At 41.9% G+C, this 24,247-nt stretch overlaps 1 protein-coding gene across 1 annotated transcript in view; it reads left to right on the plus strand.

Moving 5' to 3' along the window:
• SLC6A11 (solute carrier family 6 member 11) overlaps positions 1-24,247 on the plus strand; it is a 93,825-nt gene that overhangs the window by 13,858 nt on the left and 55,720 nt on the right. The window contains exon 6 of the mRNA XM_033140772.1: positions 21,288-21,420. Within this exon, the coding sequence (XP_032996663.1) occupies positions 21,288-21,420 (133 nt within the window). The remainder of the gene's footprint in view (positions 1-21,287; positions 21,421-24,247) is intronic.

Raw genomic sequence — 24,247 nt, forward strand, 5'->3', positions numbered from 1 at the left:
TCTGCTTATGCAACGAAACTTGCCTTTTCTCCCTTGCTGCAGAGGGTCCAGGTAACCTCCAAAGCAGATTTTGGGGGTGTGCGGAAAGAGAGATGTTACGTTGTGAGAGTAGAATGCTGATTGTGCACCATTGGACACAACCACATGGGAATTTCCGCTTCCTAGAATCCAAATATTAATCATTCAGTCCAAGTAGGAGTGTGCGCAATGATTCTGGTAAATGACAACTTACCAATTTCTAAGTGATGAAAAATAATTTCTGCTAAGCCAATTTCCTTGCTATCTGGGCAATTTATTTGTACAAAATAACTATCTTGTGAAAAACCTGAATCATTGAAGCATTTGTTTGGTGCAGAACTGTGCCTCGGAAGAGGAATAATTTGTGTGCACAAGCCGCTAAGACTTGTTTTTAAATGATTGATGAGAAATCCAAGCTTTCATTTCAGCAAATGTTGAGCAGGTTCTCTTGTGTTTTTTAACCCCATCAGCCATGCTCTGCTCTGTAGACATAAGTGTTCAAAGCAACAAAATTTTAAAAAGCAGCATGTGGTGGAGTATAGATGTGCTCAGAGGTCAGCTGCATAGACAGACAGACAGACACACACACCCCACACTGAGAGAGATCAGAGAGGAACCCGCGTCTTTCCTTTTAAAAGTGTAAATTCTGTATTTCTACTAAAATTCTGCAGTAGTCACCTGCAAATATTATTTAAGATTGCCTTTATTAATAAATCTCTGTGCCACTCCCATAAATATATTGTCTACTACTCTTATTAAGACATATTCTTTGAAGGGGTCGTTGACCAAGAGAGAAAAAAATAATTTGATGTTTACCTAACTATAATAAAGGACAGAGTTCATTTAAGTTAGGGAGTGTTTTCTGAGTTGAATGAACATTCATCACTATCTTGACATCTGATGGATTTGTAATGCATGGAAGCATATTCAGTGGCAATGAATATTAATACTTGCATTAGTGGATTTTGAAAAGTTTGAGGAGAACTAGAAATTTATCAGGGATGAAAGAGTGCATATTTGCATTAGATCTAATTAGTTAAATATGTTGCCCCCCGGAGCATGTTTAGGCGTTCCAGAATAATATTTATATCACAATAATATTTCTATATTTGATGCCTGAGGGTGCTGAGGAATGCTTTTTCTGATATTGCAGGAAACAATACCACTGAACACTTAGAGTTATATTTTCTATATCTGCACTTCTCAAATGAACTCATTCCCATTGTTCACATGGCTTGAAAGTGTGAAGAAAGAACTGAGGATACATTGCATGCTGTGTTTACTATGATTTCAGGTTTTGTTTAAAATAAAAATACTATGTGATATGCAGACAGCCAAATTTCTGTTCATATGCCTATCCACATTACAGTTTCACAAATGCACAAATCCAAAAGAGGAAAATGAGAACTTTAGGCCCTGTTGGCAAATGCTAAATTTTAGCAAAGTGTGGAGTTTTGAAAATCAAGAAATGTGCCCCTTGTCCATTCAGGAATACTGTAATTCACCATCACAATATACAGTACTATATTTGCATTGACAAAGTTTTTCTTATCGTCCACTACAAATAATACTGGTTATACACATAGCCAGTACAGGTACAGTATAAGTGACAGTATGGGGCAGCAGGTTTGATATGGAGTGAAACTGGCATCAATTTATGTTAAGTTGCAAATCTGGGATTTATTCTTTCAGTTATTTATTTATACATACATAAATATGTATACCCACCTTTCCTCATATAGTTCAAAGCAGCTACATTTTGTTATAACTATACCATAACTTTTAAATAATCTTATAGAAATTGTAATGCAAAATATATAATAATGTTGTTGAACGTATGAGTCCTTTTACCTATTGACTAACCCAGTTCTTTAGTTGTGGGCACTTGTGGGAGAGAACATCTAGATGATGTGGGAGTGTCTGGTGCCAGCATATGTGTGTGTGTGTGTATACTCATATTTGGGCAGGCACTGATATCTTGTGAGAATTTGAGAGGCACACAACTGGACACCTAGTACAGCCATACCTTGGGAAGTCGAACAGAATCCGTTCCGGAAGTCCGTTAAACTTCCAAAACGTTCGGAAACCAAAGCGCGGCTTCTGATTGGCTACAGGACACTCCTGTAGCCAATCGGAAGCCCTATCAGATGTTCAGCTTCCAAAAATAGTTCGCAAACCGGAACAGTCACTTCCACGTTTGTGGCGTTTGGAAGCCAAAACGTTCGAGAACTAAGCTGTTCAAAAACCAAGGTACGACTGTATATTTTTAGGGATCCCTTAGTTGCACAGGGAACAAAAGCAAGTGGCAAAGCTCAGTCTGAATTTGCAGGCCACAAAATGTAAAAAAGCAACCCCATGCCTCTGTATGAAGCTTCCTCTCTGATAAGCTGTGGTGCTGTAGGGCTGTTGTGTGATGTTGGTTATGTTATAAATATAGTGGTGGAAGTTCCTTGATGTATCCAAGCCATGATGCTGGTTTATTGACCCAAAGGCTGGAAACAGTTGAAATGTACATGTTAGATAGAATGGGAACGAGACTTACTTGACAACTAAACCTTCGTAGCAGGGAATATCATCTTCTATCAAATGAGAAGGGTGCAGCTGAGGGAACCCATTGATGTAATTTTTGCTTACTGGCTCTGTTCAAGTCTTTTACCATGGTTTAGAAATACAGTTTGCTGCTTCTTAGAAAAGGATTTGGGTAAACGGAGGTGACACGGTGGTGAAGTTATTTCCACCTCAATACTCTCCTTTGTTAGGCAAGTAACAACCCAGACCTCTGCTAAAGAAGACCTAGTTGTTAGCCTGTCATTCAGTGGGAAAGGTGGCATATCCCTCGTGTTTTCAAGTAAAGCCCAGTGAGAAAAACATTTTCTCAAAGGAAAATGAGCTATGCTCTGTAGAAGAAAAAGGTTAAAAAAAACTTGACAAAGTCAAAAAGAGTTTTTCCTGCTTTATTCAGGTTGCAAATAACTGCAGGAGACACATTGTTACTAATCCCCACAATCCTAGGAAAAGTCATTAGCAAGTTTGGGCCTGATTCTGGTGCACTTAGCACCCACACACTTATTCAGTTCCTCTCTGGACTGGACCTTTTTTGTGCTCAACTTGAAGAACATTTTGCTGTGCCAGACTCGTCGGTTTGTGTTCAGTTCACAGAAGGCCGTGTGAAAACATTCTTTCATTTGGATGAACACAAGTTTTTCTCCGGGTTCTGCCTCGAAACCACAAACTTTGCTTGGTTTAATTTGGAAGCACTGAACATGGCTGAGCCACCATCTCTTTGATGCTAGGCAAGGTTTTGAGTTATAATAAGGCATCAATTCAGAAAATTTTAAATAGTTTGAGGAATCTGCATCATTTGTTTCTGTGATGCACCCTAGGCATTATGTTACCTGCGAAAATAAAACTTTCCAAACGAATTTTGAGCAAACATGGCAGAAAAAAATATTTTGCAAAACATTTAATGCAAATATTTAAACCAAAATATGCATCCTGGAATGCATCTTTCTTTGGGATTTTTTAAATATTCATTTACCATGGATTTCTTCATTATTTCTGTTTAGTAATTCAGAATGATGACAGGTGCCTTGGCGGATTATATACAAGGACACAGAGTGTCTTGTCTGGACATGGTGAAAAGTGACTCTTTACTTTTATATCTTGCAACAAAAATGAGGAGACATTTTTGGATGGTTTCAGAATGGCTGGCAAAAATTGACTTAAATTTTGGGAGGCACTTACAATTGGAATGCCTGATCGTATAGACAACATTGCCCCCATTTTTCTTTTTTTCTGTCAAGGCAAGTTACACTCCTAATACAGTGGTACCTCGGGTTAAGAACTTAATTCGTTCTGGAAGTCCGTTCTTAACCTGAAACTGTTCTTAACCTGAGGTACCACTTTAGCTAATGGGGCCTCCCACTGCCGCACCGCAGTCATGACGCAATTTCTGTTCTCATCCTGAAGCAAAGTTCTTAACCCGAGGTACTATTTCTGGGTTAGTGGAGTCTGTAACCTGAAGCATCTGTAACCTGAAGTGTCTGTAACCCGAGGTACCACTGGACACTCCTCAGCACCTTTGGGGAGGGATACTATGGCACAACACAACATCCTTCAAGTGATATTGTTGCAGGATAAAAGGGTTCCATGATTTTTTAATAAAAGATTTCAGCTTTAGTCAGATCTAATTTTTTGCAAATTTGGCATGATGCGAAAAGGGTGCTATAGAATCATAGTTAGAAGGAACTTTGGAGACTATATCCTGCACTATGCAGGCTCTTAAATGCAGAATGCAACTACCGGTACCACATTGCTTACAGAGGTCTGTCAGTCTTCTCCAGCTTAAAATATGCCCAATGATGGCAAATTCACCAGCACCTAACACAGCCTGTGGCATTTGCATTTATCACTATCAACACTATTTTGTTCTTTTGCTGCCTAATGCTTTTGAATTACAACTGGGTAGTTAATTATACATTGAAAGCAAAATAGGCTAATGGATGTTAGTCATTAGTTTATTGAAAAATTGGTAAAAATATGTGCTGAATCTTGACGTGTCTGAATGTAGAAACGTTTACTCAAGGGTAATTAAACTTTAATTAATAGAATTACTAGTGAGATGTGGTTCTTATTTTGACTCTTAAAGAAACTCTACATATTGGTGCTGCCTAGGAATGCTGTAGTCATTTTTAAGATTCAAGCAGATACTGTTTTTCGGTTATGTGCAGTTATTCCACGTATTTCTTGTGTCCTGTTTTATATGATATATTTTTCTTTCAGGAAGGATTGTATAAGAATGCATTAGATCTGGGGCTATTAGCTAATATAAAAACTAATGCTTGATTAAAATGCATAAATTTAAATTATTAGAAATGAACGAAGTGGGTTATTATAATAAAGACCCTTTCTCCTCCTGTTTTCTATGGAGTGCAACTCAGTATAAAATGTTAAGAGCAATATCTCCTTTAAATAATTGGTGTGACTCAAAATCACAATTCACACGTCACATAGAAGTCCATTCCCTTACATCACAAGATCAAAACGGAGCTAGGAAAGATTAAGAAACACGGCATAATTAAAGGAATTGCTTAGCACTTTGTGTTGTGCAACAGTGGTGGCCACAGTCATCAAGAAAATGGGGAAATAATATGCATCTGTGTAGATCTTCGACAGCATAATGAAACTAGCCAAGAAAAATAGGTACTTCAACACTAGATGACATTTTAATGAAAGTGACAGGAGCTGATTCTTTTTCAAATTAGATGGCTCAAGCAATTTCTGGCAAATATTTGACAAACCAGAGCACTAAACTGGCTGCATTTAAGAAACTGGTAGTTTGCCTGCTCTTTGTGGAGTTGCACTCCACATGAAGGAGCAGATACATAGCTTGGAAATACCCTTAGATCTGTCACATCACTGGAGACACAGAGGCTAAGACTGTTTTCTTCCAGCTTCAGCTAGTGTATCTGCTATGACCATTCATGGTCAAGGATAGCTTTGAAATAGTGGTTCAGGTCTTGGTAACTTCTAAATTGGTACTGCTTTGTGAAGAATCTTCCTCCCCTTTTACAGGCCAACATAGAAGGTGGGACAACTGACCTGTCAATCACCTGAGGTAATGAAACCAGATGATTGGCAGGAGGATGGACCAGCAGATAATCGGTACAGGATTATAGCTAAAGGAATCAAATCTCTCGTTGAAAATTTGGAGAATAAATTATGAATGTAGGCTTCTGCCTTCTGAACAAATGCCAAAATGCATGGCCTCAAAAACAGCTTTCTTACCTTTTGAATTTAAAAGAAAACACAAATAGAAGAGCTTGGAATATCAAATTTATGCTCATGAAATTCTCTAAGGATGTTTCCTCTTACTATATTTCTCCAGGTTTGGAGAAAAACAACTGCAGATTATGGCAGCAGTGGCAAGGCAATTGGGGACTGTAGTCCTAAAAACACTATTGGAATATGTGAGACATAATTACAACCAATGCATTTCGGCTTTGGGTACCAGTGATGCAGAATAGAGTGAGTGAAATGCCAATTTTAATGAATTATGAGTCCAGAAAACACTTTGCGCTCATGCAAATTCAATGAATCTTCAATAAGGGTTCAGTGAAACAAAGACTAATTCTAATGCTTGAGTCTTTTAAAGGAAAAAAAATTAAACTAGCAAATCCTTCCCTTAGTAGGATGCAATATGGTGAGAGTGACCTTAGCTATGAGGGTAGTTCAGTTTTTAAGTATTACATTCTGGTAATTGACAAAGGAAGGTCACAGAAATCTTTATGAAGTGGTATATTTATCAGAACTGAGCACAATGCTTTTCATTCCCGTTAACATCAACCACTGGGAACCACTTGGAATATTCTGCCCAGAATTTCTTCTGGGGGCAGAAATGTGACTTTGCAAGCCAGGATTCGTGCATTTTGAATGGGGTCACATTTTCAATTCCTTGTTGCTTACCAAGACTATAGTGCCAGTCAGAATCAAACTAAATGAGACACAATTCACACAATTATTAATTGTGTTTAGTTTTAGAAAAGTAAATAGCTAGCATGTGGGAGAAGTACCAGATAGAGACTCTGGCATGGTGAGCAAATACCTGTAGGCTACAACAGTGGTTCTCAACTCTGAGTTTGGGGACCCCTGGGGGTCCACAAAACGCACCCAGGGAGTCCTTGGCCCCATCCCTTGCCCCCCCACTATTATTATTTTTTTTCAGTTTTGCATGGTAATATCACAAATTTTTTCGTCTGTTTTAGCACTATGCGATTTTTCAATATATTGGCCAAAATCAGTTATGAAATCACACTGCAATAACAATTTTGGCCTGGCAATATGCATCAAGGGAAAGCAGGGCAGATGATTTCAAGGCACTGCCATCGCACTATGATCTCAGCCAAAAATGCTGCTGTTCTGAGCTGCCTTCCCCTGATATTGAGAGCAGGGGCAGCTGATTGTCCTCACTTCAAGGCACCATGGCACTACCTTCCCCTGGCACTGAGGCGGAGCAGCTTTTCTCAGTCAGCAGAAAAGCAGCAGCAACCACAGTGAATGTGCATCTTCGCTGGCTGCCACTGCTGGCTGCCCTGCTGATAGCGGCTTGATGCACCCCCCCCATCCCTATCCCCTCCCACTCAAACCATGTGGTGGAGGTGACTGTGCTCCCCCCCCATGCAATCTCCATGGCTGCTCTTTCCCTCACCCCCATGCCTGATCTGCACACACCCCACTTACTCGATCTCCGTAACTGCTCCTTCCCTCATCCTGCCTGATCTCCAATTTCAGACATTGTGATATATCAGAATATTGCAATGTTTAGCTGCTGATATATCACAATGCTGAAAACCAGGTATTGCTCAACTATCTACTAGTAACAGATGAGATGGTTGGACAGTGTTCTCGAAGCTACTGACATGAGTTTGGCCAAACTGCGGGAGGCAGTGGAGGATAGGGGTGCCTGGTGTGCTCTCGTCCATGGGGTCACGAAGAGTCGGACACGACTGAACGACTGAACAACAACAACAGTCTGTTTGTTTAGATACCTAAAATCCTTTGATTATTAGGGGCTACCTCGCATTTTGTTCGAAAAATTGCTTTGCAGAGGTAACTACCATAGAGTTATCAAAACGTTTAAAAGTAGATGGTCCATGGCTTGGCTTTTGAAAAATAAGGGGTAATTAGCGAATTGGGAACCACTGGGCTACAAGATTTTGCTTTTCACTGTGGTCCCAATCTTGTGTGAATGGCAGTGCAAATAGCGGGTGCAACTGCTAATGTGGATCAGTAGCTCAGCAGGAATCAAAGGGTTAAAGCTCCCTACTCCCAATGTCAGAGGGCTCAATCCAGGTTGGACCTGACAGCAGCTAATAGGGTATTTACTTTGTAAGTTGTTCACACACAGTTGCTATTATTGAAGATGCATGTATCACTTTAAAACGTTTAAAAGAAAGGCTTGATGTGCAAAAAGTGCTGGAGATCCAGTAATCTACCCCATAGCTTTCTTTTCCACATTTTGAATCTTGTTTGGGAAGAGCCTCAGTAGGGCTTAGCATACTTCAGTGAGATCTGTGGAAGAGGCTCTCCCTTAAACAGAGATGCTTCTGAAATTATCTTCATCGTTATTTCTTTCTGAGTCTCCCAGATTACATGTATTTCTATCTGAAGTGTAACTGATGTTCTAAGAATCATTGGTTGTTCTCTTTTGGTTTTGTACAGAGAGCTGTGTCTGTAGAATTTGCCACAACGTTCTATCAGTTCTGTCCTCCTCCCCATTATGCACCACTATGATAAAACTTTAAAAGCGGTCTTAATGTAATTGTATGCATGACTGCATCAATATTCTTTCTTTTGTAATTTTTCAGAAAAAAAACACAAGTGCAGTCGCAAAACAATCTTAGATAGTAAGTAGACCACTGTATCAAGATTTAGTTTGCAAGGACTTCCATTTGGCATGAGGTACATACTTGTATATCAGCAACACTGCACAAAAGAATATTAGTGCACTGAATAATATTATGCATTGTTTATCAACTGGAAATCAGCAATGTGTGTGTGGAGAAATAAAATAAACTGGGTGAACTGAAAACTCTGGGAAACAGTGTCTGTTCCAACAGCAGAATTAATTTTGATTCTCCCAGTTAAACTGGAGTTCACGAGGAGTGGAAGACAGAGCAGAGAGAATCGGATAAACAATAATGGAATGGAACGGAAGGAAATCCGCTCATCCCTAGCTCTTAAGTACCATTCATGAGAATGGTTTATTGTTCAGAAGCTCAGAACTGGGCTCTTACAGTAGTTACACCACAGTTATAGAATTCTGTCCCCAAAGACTAAGCTGCCTTATTATTGAATTTAAAGAGAGCAGTTACAGCTTTGCTCTGATCTCTGAGAATAGTAGGTAATACTGTATATTGAATTTTACACATAGTATTGTTGTTATAAAATACCATCCCTAAGACATTACAATGAGAACAACCATAATTAACACATGTATGGAGAGTTTGAAGCACTTCACATGCATTATCAAACTTTAATCCTTCCAACGGCCCTATAATGTAGGCCAGCATTATTATTCCCCGTATTATAGATGAGGTACTGAGAGAGAATGTCTTGCCCAATGCCACTTACACTGCAGTCCTGTGCATGTTTAGTCAGGGGTAAAACCCATTGTGCAGAGTAGGACTTACCGGTACTCCTTGATAAGTGGGTTTAGAATTGCAGCCTCAGTGAATTTATGTCCCAGGTAAGATTCAGTCCAGTGGAATTCCTGATTTGCATGCCAGTCTATGCGCCTTTGGCTGTGTTTGGTTTAACAGTGCCTTGGGCTGCTGTGAAATGGGAAATATGAAGCATACTTAAAATAAGTTTGCATGGGAGCTGCCTGCGTTTTCTTTATATTGTGGGGAAGATACCTTATACAGTGGTACCTCAGGTTACAGACGCTTCAGGTTACAGACTCCACTAACCCAGAAATAGTACCTTGGGTTAAGAACTTTGCTTCAGGATGAGAACAGAAATTGCACAGCAGCAGTGCGGTGGCAGTGGGAGGCCCCATTAGCTAAATTGGTACCTCAGGTTAAGAACAGTTTCATGTTAAGAACGGACCTCCAAAACAAATTAAGTTCTTAACCAGAGGTACCACTGTACATGAAATGCTTTTCTGTTCGCTCCAAGTACAGGTGTAGTGGAAGTCCTGGTTAATTTATGAGAGAAGGGACCTGAATTGATATCCAGAGCAGTATGGAATCTGTGAGCCTTTTATTTTATTTTTCCTTTCTGTGCTCCTAAATGGGATTTCCATATTTATTAATTATTAGTGAAATTAATATCCCACCCTTCCTCCCAAAGGAGCTCAGGGTTTCTGAAAAAACCAGGCCCAGGGCTGCCCACCCCTCAGTATGCCCTGCTACTCCATACTGGTACTTTTCAATTTTACTTTGAGTGACATCCTAACCCCCCACCCCCACCCCCAAAAGACCTGCATCTCTCCTTAGAAACTCTGGTCTGCTTGGGGTTGGGGAGGAAGGAAACTCTCAGTCCCTTGCTGGCTGTGGGAGCTTCCTTCACCCCATGTAGGGGCTTGTTTTAAAAAGCAGGGAGAAAAGTGCCAGGGAAGTCCCTGCAGGTTCCAAGTGTTGTTGCTTGCTAGTCAGGTAGAGCTGGCTGCAGGTGTTACCTTCTCCCTGTGTAGGGGCTGTTTTTATAGTTGCAGAGAAGGAAGGTGCACCAGGGATCACCCCATTTGCCTTGCTTGTTAGTTGCTTCATGATTGGATGTATGCATGTTCACTCAATACGCTGTCTGTGCGTGCAGAAGAGAGAGAAAAGAAGGAATATGTGTGTTGTCTTTGTGTGTACATGCATGTGAGAGAAAGAGAGGGGTGTGTGCACATGAGGGAATATGTGCAAAAGAGGGAATATGTAGGTGAATAGGTCTGTAGGTATGTAGTGGTGGGCATATGAAAGAGAAAGGGGAAGGAAGTATGTGTAGTCTGTGTGTATCTGTGAGATGCACTTGGGCAGAGAGAGAGTGTGTGTAAGAAATATATTTGTGCTGTGAGATATACATAGATATATAGATAGTATACTGTGAGTATGTGTGTGTGTGCATGTGTCTGAGGTCTGTGAGTATGGTGAGTGCATGTTTGTGCTGAATGTGCATGTGCAAGAGGTGGTGTGAGGCAGCCAGCTTGGATACGGTAGTTTCCCTACAACTGGGGAATATTCCTTGTTGTTAGGCAGCAACAACATCACTATGCGTGTGTTTGTAGAATTAGTAGTGTGATCTTCTCAGCGAGGATCAGCAGATCATATCTGTCTCCCCTCAATATACTCTTTGTCAAGGTATGCAAACCAGAAAAAATCCCCGAGCTGCTGTTTTCATTTTTTCAAAAGAGTATATTCAACAAATATATGTCTCTACTAGTTTAGTAGGAAGGACATATTATGTAGGAATTTGGTTCATTTTATTCATGACAACTGCACACTTTGGTTATGATTTCTACTTTTTTCAGTTTCAAAAGAGTCTTTCAAATAAATATTACTATATAGAAAGTTCATCTCTAAATCAGTACAGAAGGAGAGGAATTGGTGTTTTACAATTTATCAGAATATGAGTACCAGTCTCTAATTTTTATTTTCTTATTAGCTGTACCCGGCCACGCGTTGCTGTGGCTTAGTGTGTGAAATTGAAAAGAAAGGAAAGAGAAGGTGACGTTTTGAAGTTGTAGAATATCATAATACTTGAGGGTAGACTATATTTTGGACGCAGCCTGTCTCGGTGTTGGAGGCTGCTTTTGGGCCCGGCCTGGCTTTCGAGACAGGGGCGAAGGTGTCAGAGGCGGCTTTTGGGGCCAGGGTGCCTCTTGAGGTGGCGGCGGAGTCGGCGGGGACGGCTTTTGGGACGGACTGGCTCTGGAGGCGGTGGCAGAGTCAGTGGGGGCTGCTTTTGCAGCCGGGCTTGCTCTTGAGGCGGAGGCGGCTTTTGGGGCCAGCCTGGCTCTTGAGGCGGTGGCGGAGTCACTGGAGGTGGCTTTTGGGGCTGCCCTGACTCTTGAGGTGGTGGCGCAGTCTACGGAGTCGGCTTTTACACCTGGCCTGGCTCTGGAGGAGGCGGTGCAGGCTAGAGGCGGTGGGGGTGTCGACTATGGTAGTTTGGAGAAGGAGGAGGAGTAGGGGGAGGGTGGTGGTGATGTAGCAGGAGGAGGGGGTGGGGGCGGGTGTGGTGTGGTGGTGAAATGAGATAACGTCTGTGGTTTTGACATCCACAGGAGGGCGCTATATTGTTTTGCATAAAATCACGTTTTTACTGGTGAAAGGTGTGCTATCTGTACAATGTAAGTACGCACAAACACTCCCATATGGCCATGGAACGTTGTGTCCAAATTTCAACGGAATCGGTCAAGCGGTTACAGAGAAAGGTGATCGGTCACAAACATCTACCTTTTACATTTTTATATATATAGAAGAAAAGGCCCTGGCTGGGCCTGATGCCAGTCTAAGACTGAACAATTTCATTCTGTTATTTTTAGGTAAAATTGTAACCTAGCCAGCTGGAAGGTATTCTGTACTCCTTAGGTATTGGACCACTTGTATGGCAGCCTTCGTCAACCTGGTGATATTTTGGAATACAGCACCCCTCAGCACCCAGGACCTGTAATTCAAAACATCTGGCAAGCTCCTGTATGGCATTCCTGGTGGTGGATAGAGTAACATTTCGCTAGAAGTGGCTGGGATATTATCCCCCTTCCTTTTAAGCAGGTTACTTAATTTCAGTCCGAGGACTGTTATAAATCCTTACTTATTTTCAGTTTGAAATTTATGAGCAGTCCACGGATACCTAATTCATATTGTATGAAGATTTTATTTCTTGCTATGCCCAATTTTTGGTAGTCGCAGCTTTTCATATGAGTCAGAAACTGTTTTGTTCAGTGGCTGCTGAGGATACAACACAGGTTAAGCATTAAAAAAAGAGTCTTCCTATAAAATTGTTTAGGACCCAACTGGGTCAGATAAAGCGTGCATTACCTCAAGTGTGTGTGTGTGTGGGGGGGGGGGATTTTTTGTTAATGCTGTTTCAAGTGGTGCAATAGGAGAAATAAACTCTAAAGACCTCGTCCCCAGATTTACAGACACCTTGTATACCGCTCTAAAATAGTTAACAGACACAACAAGACTTTCCCAAATAGACTGAATTTGTTCTTTAGCTTCTCCAAACCATGAAACAATGCAGTAAGTACTCTGGTACATTCCTTTCCATGAAACGTTGGCAGTGATTAAACCTCTTGCTATTCAGGAGTGTGTTACAGCCCTACATGCTGGAAAGCTTTATTAAAGAAACCCTTTCCCAGGAAAATTCTGTGTACTCCAAGCCCATGGGAAACGTAATGCTGCAGCTACTTCATCCAAAATGGGTACACTTGTGGAAAATGAGGCAAATACACTGTCAGATTTCCAAAATGCTAATCTTTTGAATTCAGATGAATATGTTGCATGTTAATTTCTAATTGGGGGGAAGATGCGCAGAAAACTTAGGTGGGCTATACAGAACTCCAGTCCTGAGGACCAGGAAGAGTGTTGGGCAGAAAGAACCATTCTGGAAGTGGGCTCGTCTAAGATCTGATCTCTATGCTTTGTGAAGCCTTCTGCAGACATTATTATGGCATGCCCAATTTTTTCAGGCATACCCCCGACTCATGAGCAACCACTTATATGCACAGCATCGGGAAATAAATAAATAGATTCAAACCAGGAAATGGTTGGAGAGAGCTGGAAAGTCCTCATGGATCATGAGGAGACTCACCCCAGAGCCCAAAGAGGACAAATAAAGTCCCAAAGAGACCAGAGGCACAGTGGGGCTTTGTTTAGTCTGCTCAGCATTCCTGCCTAGCTGCTGATTGCACCAGAGTCCATACCTGCAATGGGCCCCAGACTTTGACATACGGTACTTTAAAACAAAAACAAAAAAACCCTTAAAGCATCCTATGAAGTTAGGAAGCAAAATGTGCAGGCAGATGAACCAGTCTTGCTGCTCCTGCTTGATGAGTGAGTTGCTTTGACACCAGAAGATATAAATCCTTGGGTCCTAAAGAGTTCACATTTCCCCTTTCCTTTAGTGACCCTTTATCCCATTGCCTAGTGGTTGTCTCATTTTCTCCCAATCAGAGAAAAACAGGTGCATCTGTAATTGATACAGTACAGCCTTAAAAAAAAAAAAAGTAAAGGACCCCCAACAGTTAAGTCCAGTCGCGAACGACTCTGGGGTTGCAGCGCTCCTCTCGCTTTACTGGCTGAGGGAGTTGACGTTTGTCCACAGACAGTTTTTCTGGATCATGTGGCCAGCATGACTAAGCTGCTTCTGGCAAACCAGAGCAGTGCACTGAAACGCCGTTTATCTTCCTGCCAGAGCGGTACCTATTTATCTATTTGCACTTTGACATGCTTTTGAACTGCTAGGTTGGCAGGAGCTGGGTAAAAGTTTTGTGTATCTCCACCCCTTGCCCCAAAAGCAATATAATAAATTGAGAATAAGTGTGGAGGTTTGGTGGTAGGAAGTGATTTATAGTGATCTGTGTGAACAAAGATCAGAATTTGACTAAGTGTAGTCGGAACAGGGTTAGACTTTGCATACTAAGGTTTATGTTTGACTTCTGTGCAAAGAGACAGTGATGCGTCTGTGGAAAATAGATAGTGAATTTTAAAACTTTTAAAGGTTTTATTATTAATTAAGATTTGTATTATTCCTGATCATTGGAAGCTACCCTGGAAGTCTTTTTTGTCAGGAGGGCAGCAATAAATGGTTTGTTTTTCTGCTAGTGTACAGTATGTAAAATAAAATAAAAATCTTGCTGCTTCAGAATAGTGTAGCTTGCTTGGGTTCTTGAATGAGGTGCATTCACAGGTTAATAAAAAACTAAATGCAGCAAACCAGAAATAAACCATGTTTTCTTTAAAAGTGGCAGGGAGGAGGAGGAGTTTGGATTTGATATCCCGCCTTATCACTACCCGAAGGAGTCTCAAAGCGGCTAACATTCTCCTTTCCCTTCCTCCCCCACAACAAACACTCTGTGAGGTGAGTGGGGCTGAGAGACTTCAAAGAAGTGTGACTAGCCCAAGGTCACCCAGCAGCTGCATGTGGAGGAGTGGAGACACGAACCCGGTTCCCCAGATTACGAGTCTGCCGCTCTTAACCACTACACCACACTGGTGTCCATTTGGGAGAGTCCATTTGAATATTATTAGCATAACTAACTAATTAAATTTGTATACCACCCTTCTTTTGAAGATTTTTGGGAGATTCACAACAGAAAATGCACAATGAGAACATAAGGTACACATTAAAACAAAAACAAACCAATAACCCCCCTCTTTTCCACAAACACATTTAAAAGGCCATAGAATGTTAATCACCGAAAGGCTTGGTTACAGAGTAACATTTTCACCTGATGACTAAAGATATTTATTGAAGGTGCCGGGTGAGCCTCCCTGGGGGGAGCATTCCACAAACAGGGAACCGCTGAAGAAAAACACTGTTCTTCTGTTGCCACCCTCTGGACCTCTTGCGGAGGAAGCACATGAAGAAAGGTTTCAGATGATGATCACAGGATCTTTGTTGGTTCAGAAGGGGAGAAGCAGTCTGTAAGAGGCCATGCACTTCCCAGAAAAGCTGCAATGGAGGTGCAATGGAGGCAACAAAGTATGCCTTCTTTGCTGCCTTCACTGCCACTACACTTGATGATGAGCCCTCACCAGTCTTTGATTTGACTGGATCAATCCCGTACGCTCACTGTCTCTGTATGAGAAGTACAAGGCACCAGAAAAATGCCTAAGCCTTTTATATAAAATATTTTATATAAAATATTTTCCAGAGAGCCAAGCAACCTTTTTATCCAAGGGGCCTTTGTGTCACACTTTTCCCCATTAAATGCACCCAGTCACACGGTTTTGGTACTGTGGATAATCAGCCTCATATGCATTCTAAGGAAGCTGAAATTCTGACTTTTCTGCTAATATATTTCACCTGATAAAATGGGAAAGGGGGAAATGTACGGATGAATAAAAATAGAAAATGGGCATCCTGGGCATGGTGCCTTAGATTTTCAAGAATAGAACTGGCTAGGCTTCTGGCATGACTCTGGGCAGCCAGAGACTCAGCAGGGGAGCTGAGGGGAAGGAATTAGGCAAAGCTGTGTTGTGCCTGGTGAGAAAATCACTGTTGGACCCTGTGCGAGCCTCCTTTCTCTTTTCTTACATGTATTCTTTGCATAGAGAGTTCATGGAACATTGTACTTTATGGATTGATTATATGTTTCTTGCTTTCTACCGTTGGCCTCTGAAGGGTGGTAGTGAGGCCAGGACAAAGCAAAGTCCCTCCCCCTCTTTTATTTGAAAAACTTTGAATACCATATGCCATTAATTCAAAGTGATTGGGAGCACATATCTTTGAACAGGAAAGCTAAACACTCAGATGTAAATTTTCCTTGTATTCATTCCCTAGGCAAAAAGCTTCAGCTGTGAATTAGATAACTCCTGTGGTGGCTTGTCTAGTCTCTTGCTCAAACAATACAGTCACAACCTCAAAGTGAAAAACATGCAACACTCCTGGCTAATTTAGTTAAATCATGATGAGTTTATCTAGATAAGAAAGGGATAAAATCTCTAATCAGTCAGACTGTCTGCACAATTACCAAAATAAAGACTGCAGTTCTTGGGTGCTAAAGCTTCTGTCAGTATGAAGGCAACATGACAGAAGATTATAAAATTATGCATGGTATGGAGAAGGTGATAGCGAAAAATTGTCGTCCTGCTCCTCCCCCCCGTCTCATAACACTAGAACTCATGGACATCCAATGAAGCTGAATGTTGGAAGATTTAGGACAGATAAAAATAAGCACTTCTTCATGCAGCAGCTATGGAACTCACTCCTCCAGAAGGCAGTAATGACCACCAACTTGGAGGCCTTAAAAGAGGATTAGTCAAATTCATAGAGGAGAGGGCTATCAATGGCTACTAGCCATGATGGCTGTGCTCTACCTCCACAGTTGGAGGCAGTAATGCTTGTTGGAAACCATGAGAGGGGAAGGTGCTCTTTTACTCATGTTCTGCTCCCTAGTTCCTCACAGATATCTGATTGATTACTGTGGGAACAGGATGCTGGACTAGATGGGCTATTGGCCTGATCCAGCAGGCTATTCTCCAGAGAATCAGTTTTTAATTGTTGTTGATGATGTGGAGATGCTGCTTGTATCTATGGGATGTATGTGGACAGCCTGCTTGTATCAGCTAACCAGGTACCTCCTCGCTTCTTGATCATTGTGGCTTACTAAAAACTAGCTGGGGGAATTGACAGGCTGGGTTAATGATGCCTCACTATGGGATGGTGAGCTGCCACCTGCCTTGAAAGACTACTCCCTCCATAAGAGGATCTCACCAGCCACAGAACTGTTAAATAACAAATAAACATCACCCAGTTGTAAATATACCCTCCATATGCAAGGTGCTCAAGAGGGTAGCAGTGACACAGCTGTAGGCATGCTTGAAGAAAGTGGATTATCTTAATTCATTTCAATCTGGCTTTAGGCTGAGATTTAGAACAAAAACTGGTTGATGACTTGTGGTGGGGAAGAGAGGGACAGGAAGAGTGCAACCCTGTTTATTCTCCTTAACTTCTCCCTGGTTTTTGATACAGTTGGCCATGGGTGTGATAGGAACCATGGTTATGCTACTTAGGGAACAGGTTCCAGTCAAAGCAATGGAGGACATTGTTCAGCAGCATGGAAATATATCTGTTCTGTGCTGCCATACTCCATCTTTCACCCAGTTTAACATCCTTATGAAACTGTAGGAAGCAGTCATCAGGGCATTTGGAGTGATCAGCATGCTGATCATACACAGATCTATCTCCATTCCATCTGAATCAAGAGAGGCAGTTCAGGTTCTTGACCAGTGCTTAGATGTAGTAATAAGGCTGCATGAGGGCCAATAAATTGAACCTGAATCCAGACAAGATGGAAAGGTTATGTGGTCTGGATTATTGAGTCTGGAAATCTGTCATACTTGGGTCACACTTTCCTGGAAAGGGCACATCTGTAGCTTTATCCAGCTTTATAATTTGAGGCCATATTTGGCAATGAGTCCCTATTTCCAGTTGCAGCTGGTTCACCAGCTATGGACTGTACCAGAAAGATAAGGCTATGCAATTGTATCCTAGTAACCTTCCATCTGGATTACTGCAATGCATTGTATGTGGTGCTTCCCTTGAAGATGGGTTGGAAGCTGCAATTTAGAAGCAGAATGCTGCTGAATACATGCAAGTGTGACTGGGAGATCTCATGCAATTCCTATTATGGGAGAACTGCACTGGCTGCCTGTTTGCTTCCGTTTAAGGTTTGTCTTTGGCATATGAAACCTAAACAACTTGGGTCTCACATACCTGAAAGATCCACTCCACTTACACAACTCATCCCAGTTGGGAGCTGTGTTCATTGGGGGAGGGGGCTCTGTTAGAAGCTGTTCATCCTCAGGGGTTCAAACAAAGTGTGGCTGAAGGTGTAAGAACCTCCTTTGTAAAGGTCCCCAAGTTCTGGAACTTCCTCCCTCTGGATGCGCACTTAAATTGTACACATTTTGGCAACATGCTACGACACATCTTTTCACCTAGGCTTTGAGAATGACTGAATGTGAGTTTCCCTCTCTGTATCTGATGCTGTATTGCTTTTACTTTGGACTGGTGTTTTATGCTTTTTATTTTAGATGTGATTGTATTTTTTGTCTTCTTAGACCATACCTTGGGAATTGTGTGTGTGTGTGTGTGTGTGTGAAGGGCAGGTAGCAAATATTTATAATAATCAATATCTAATAAAAATAAATATCAAATAATCAAGAGGCAAGATTCCTGCAGGAAAGTATTTAATTAAGAGAAAAACATTTTGTTTGCTTCTACTTATTAACACTGCAGCCGTTGCTCATTGATATTGCTACCCATGCCTCCTCTTTCCTGTGGCCAGCTCTTGAAAGGCAAAATTTTCATACCTGGCTTGGATGCAAGAGGAGAGGGAGAAGCAGAGCCAGGTGGAGTAATGGGCAGAATCTGACAGCATTAATAGTGGAGACCATTTATTTGGGGACAAAGTCCAGAATTAAAGAGACAGAACCCATAGAGTGTTCAAGTATTCCATGTGCTTACAAGTCCCCTGCCACCAGGTAGTAGTACATATAGGCAGGATAGCAGGTTAACATAGGTCATCCAAACCCTAACCCAAAACTTTTAGAGAAATGTGCCGAGCTGTTTTGTAATGGGCGCAGAGCAAGAATTAAAAGTGCATAATTCAATGATATGATATGAGAAGAAGAAGAAGAAGAAGAAGAAGAAGAAGAAGAGTTTGGATTTGATATCCCGCTTTTCACTACCCGAAGGAGTCTCAAAGCAGCTAACATTCTCCTTTCCCTTCCTCCCCCACAACAAACACTCTGTGAGGTGAGTGGGGCTGAGAGACTTCAGAGAAGTGTGACTAGCCCAAGGTCACCCAGCAGCTGCATGTGGAGGAGCGGAGACAAGAACACGGTTCCCCAGATTACGAGTCTACTGCTCTTAACCACTACACCACACTGGCTACCCTGCAGGAGGCATGAAGTGTGTGTGTACACACCCACACCACTACAGTATGAGCACAAGGAGTGGGGACAAACTGATTTTGCCAAATGAGCCCACTTTAAACCACTTTATGATCCTGGCTTGTTAGAATAAACCAAATTTAAAACTTACTGCACTACCTAGTCTGATCATAAAAGTAACTGTTTCCCCAAAACAGAAGTAAACTGTTACTGTCCACATGGCTGCAGCATATCTATGATTGCAGTTTAATTATGGCAATGGCGGAAAACTGCATACTGGTCTGTTTTCTCTGCTTTACTTGTTGTTTCTTTCTGCTTTACTCTGCCTTGACCCAGCTGCACCCTCTCTCTAAATCAAAGTTGCAAGCAAAGATGAAATGTCCATGACTCATAGGCCAAAGCAAGTTTTGGGCAAACTACAGTGTTTTATTTTCATCCAGTGAAATTGAAATGCCTGCATTTGGTAGGTAGCCACAAATATTAATATTCAAGGAATGATGAGACTGGTGTTTAGCTTGCTTATATCCAGGTTATTCATATTAACCTAGCTGTTACATATGAGTAGCACGCGAAATTCCTTTTTTTAAAAACAACAACATACTTTTGTAAACTGCTTTGAGAGTTTTCTTAATGTATACGGTTATATAAAAATTGTTACATGTTATGTTATTTTAATGTGTGGGTTTTAATGTGTGTTGAGGGGGGCCAGCAAAAAATTCAGAATAAGGGTAAAGTACTAATCAGGCTGTCCTGTGCCTTGAGTTCTCCACTGTTCTGCTGGCACTGCTTTGCAGGCTGCAGGCATGGCATTACAAATAAAATTGAAAGAGAACGAGATAGGAGTGGAAACTGGCTTTCGCCATCCTTGAATATACAATTTATGCACATGTAGGCTCTGTACAGAAATTTGCAGAGCGCTCGGGTGGGTGAATTTCCCTTATCTTTCTCCACCACCTACCATCCAGCCTGCATGCCTGGCTTCAAGAAATTGCTGTCACAGAATGCTTGAGGCTCAGGTGGTTTGGAGTGCCTTCCATAAGCTTTGGCTGGTGGCCCAGCTGCACCTCATCTGTACAGGGATAGCCTCAGCTCTACTAACCTCTGGATTAGATTACTGCAATGTGTTATATGTGGGGCTCCCTCTTCAGCTGGTGCAACACTTGGCAGCTTGGTTGCTCCCCAGGGCAAGATAGTGCCAATCCTGGCACCACTGCACTAGCTGCCAATCAGTTTCCAGGCCCAACTCAGGGTGCTAGTTTTGATCTATAAAGCCTTAAGCAGCTCAAGACCACAATATTTTGAGAACTGCCTCTCCCCATCTGAACCAAACCACACCCTGCAACCATCACCTGAGGCCCTTCTTCATGTGGCTCCTCCACAAGAGGTTCGGAGGGTGGCAACACAAGAGTGGGTTTTTTCTGTGGGGTCTCCCTCAGGGAGGCTTGGCTGGTGCTTTCATTACATACTGTTAGGTGCCAGGTGAAAACATTCATCTATGATAGGGTCATCTAACATGCTGCCTGTGGTCCACATGTGGTCTGCAAAGACTTTTTTGTGAACCTCAGCAACATTGAAGAGTAAAACATCTTAAAGCCTTAAAAAAATATATTTTGTGTGTGTCATGCTAGAATTGTGTTTGATCCAGCCGGATTGTTTCTATGGTACATATCAGGCCATGTGGGGACCAGACTGTGTTACTTTTTTACTGAATATATTGTATGTCTGGTAAATGCATACCGATACCAGACTTGAATCAAGATAGCCGCTAAATGGAATAGGTTGCTTTTGGTTTGACAGTACAATTTCTACCACAAGCCAATTGTCTTGGTTTACAGAGTATGCACTGCACATAAAATTGGTCACAGAGCAGGTGCCTTTTTGTGCTTGCTCTGAGTGTATGAAACTGTTGTATGAATGGGAACCAACTTTTGACACATGTGACTTTCTACATTTAGTTGGCAGTTTTACAGATTGCCTTGTTGTTATACTAATTGGAACACTAGCCAATGTGAAAATTACCATAATAATTGATAATGATCCTTGCTTAGCACATTGATAGATTTCTAGCAATTCTTTTGCCCTATTTCTTTCAAACTTCCTATAGACTTCATTAAAAGTTTCCAGCAATTTATGGCTTCTTTTATTCTTGTGCAGACGCAGGGTGTTGGCCATATCTGATGGAATTGAACACATTGGGAATCTTCGCTGGGAGCTGGCACTATGTCTTTTGGCAGCCTGGACTATTTGCTATTTTTGCATATGGAAAGGAACCAAGTCAACTGGCAAGGTAAAAGTAATGGTTCTATATACTATGTAAGCTTATGATAGCTTGTCATACTGGGCTGAATCCTACCACTGCAGCCCCATTGGCACAAAAGGTTTCCCACGACACAACAGAGCTACTGCTTCCTCTCCTGTCTCTTCTAGAAACATGTGCCCCCCAAATCAGCTCTAGGGGGCTGAGGGACCCTCCAGAGCAGGTTTGGGTGTGAGAGGAGAGCATGTGGAAGGTCCCTTTGCACCAGCAGGGACATCTGCTACCACAGCTTTCAATACAACCCACTGTATTGAAACTATAATATTATTTGGGCTGAAAGCCTATGCACTATTATCTGGGAGTAAAGGTAAAGGTAAAGGGACCCCTGACCATTAGGTCCAGTTGCAAACGACTCTGGGGTTGCGGCACTCATCTTGCTTTACTGGCCGAGGGAGCTGGCATACAGCTTCCGGGTCATGTGGCCAGCATGACTAACCCACTTCTGGCGAACCAGAGCAGTGCATGGAAACGCCATTTACCTTCCCGCCGGAGTGGTACCTATTTATCTACTTGTACTTTGGCGTGCTTTCGAACTGCTAGGTTGGCAGGAGCAGGGACCGAGCAATGGGAGCTCACCCCGTCGCGGGAATTCGGACCGCCGACCTTCTGATCGGCAAGCCCTAGGCTCTGTGGTTTATTATATTATATTAAAGCCAAAAGGGCTTACTTCTGAGCAGATGTGTATAACTTCACACTGTTGGTGTGAATAAACAAACAATAGCAGTATCTTTAACATATATGAAACTTGTCTTTTGCAAAACAGCTTAAGATTTCTGGAAAGGCAAGCTCGTCTAATCAGTAGAAAGGAATGAGAAATTTATGTACTGTTTTTGATAAATACACAAGAGGAAGCCAGCCACAGAAATCATGTAAATGTAAGTTGATAGGGCTGTGATTTGCTATGAAATTGTCAAGTTCATTGTGTTCACAGAATTTAGGCAGCATTTATTTAGAAACACTATTCTTGACACTTCTGTTAATGCAGAAATGAATATTTACCCGCATTCAGAGTACAGTGAATTTCACAGATTCAAAGCCAGCAAATTATAATACCATTTTTTTGTGCTGCATCTGCTTTCCCCAAGTGCAGTGGTACCTCGGGTTACATACGCTTCAGTTTACATACTTCGCTAACCAAGAAATAACGCTTCAGGTTAAGAACTTTGCTTCAGGATAAGAACAGAAATCGTGCTCTGGCGGCGCAGCGGCAGCAGGAGGTCCCATTAGCTAAAGTGGTGCTTCAGGTTAAGAACAGTTTCAGGTTAAGAACGGACCTCCAGAACGAATTAAGTTCTTAACCCGAGGTACCACTGTACAAGCAGGGGTGGTTTGCGGCATTTGGGCACCTGAGGTCAAACACCTCACTCCTACCCCCATGATGAGTTTCTCCTCAAGAGTTTCTCCTCAAAAAGTTGTTGCAGAGTCTTCCCCACCAGGTGGCAGAGGGGAGAGATCAATTCTGGATTCCCTTGACCCACCCAGCAGCAAATTGGAATGGGGAGAAAATCTCTCAGTGGCAAAGTTGGGTGGTGGAATGCCTCCCCTCTCATTGACTCAGCAGATGGGGAGGTGTTCAGCATAGCTTTGCTACTGGTCCCTCTCTGCCCATTGAGGCTGGGCAGACTGGTGGCAAAACTGAGAAGAAGAAGAAGAGTTTGGATTTGATATCCCGCTTTTCACTACCCGAAGGAGTCTCAAAGCGGCTAACATTCTCCTTTCCCTTCCTCCCCCACAACAAACACTCTGTGAGGTGAGTGGGCTGAGAGACTTCAAGAAGTGTGACTAGCCAAGGTCACCCAGCAGCTGCATGTGGAGGAGTGGAGACACGAACCCGGTTCCCCAGATTACGAGTCTGCCGCTCTTAACCACTACACCAAACTGGCTCAGAGAACAAGGGTGCCACCTGAGGGTACCTGTCCTGCCTCATAAGCTGGCTGGCTCTGAGTACAAGATAGCCTGCTTCTGAGCACAGGAAGCATTGTACACTGCTGAACCCTCAGTGCTCCTAGTCACCCAGTGGGATTCAAATACCTACTTCAAGATTTCTGAAGGACTTGTGTGTGCTTACAGAAGTTTATTTTCTATGAAAAGCTGACCGTCACATATCACAAAATGTTTGCTTCAAATAGTTTGATATGTATCAATGCAATGCACACTTACATGAAAGCAGTGTGGGGAGAAACCTGGCGATGTGGGCACTTTTATTTTTATTGCATTTATTTGATGCTTGTTATAATAAAATGTCTCAAAGCAACTTACAATTGCAAGTTCCTTAAATCCATTATTTTAATCATGCTGGCATCCTTTTGGATTTGTTTGTTACTTTAACATCTCAAATAAAATTATTATTATGTGGCCTTTTAGAAATGTATTCCAAAGTCTTGAACTGGTTTGACCCCCCCCCCCCAATAGTCTGGGTCTGAAAGTTTTGTACACTGGACTTTATGGATACTAGGTGATTGAAGTATTATTTATCTGTTGCTTGTCTACTTGGAAGTAAGACCTATTGAATTCAGTGGGGCTTGCACTTAGGAAAGTGTGCATAGGACCTTTGCGCATACTCCTCTTATAGATTTTGCCGCTTTAGTGTATTTTTTTGTTTATTTTTAACTTGGTTTATTTGGATCTGAAATTTTATAAATTTTGGGTATACATCATTTTAATAAATAGATAAAAAAAATTGGCCACCCAGTTCACTTCGAATCCTTACTTTCTAAGTGACCCTTCCTGAACATGGTGTCTTCCAGATGTTTTGGACTAAAATTCCCATTCGCCCTCGCCATCACAGGTGGAGGGA

Source organism: Lacerta agilis, chromosome 2 (genome assembly GCF_009819535.1).
Source record: "Lacerta agilis isolate rLacAgi1 chromosome 2, rLacAgi1.pri, whole genome shotgun sequence".
Lineage (NCBI taxonomy): Eukaryota > Metazoa > Chordata > Lepidosauria > Squamata > Lacertidae > Lacerta > Lacerta agilis.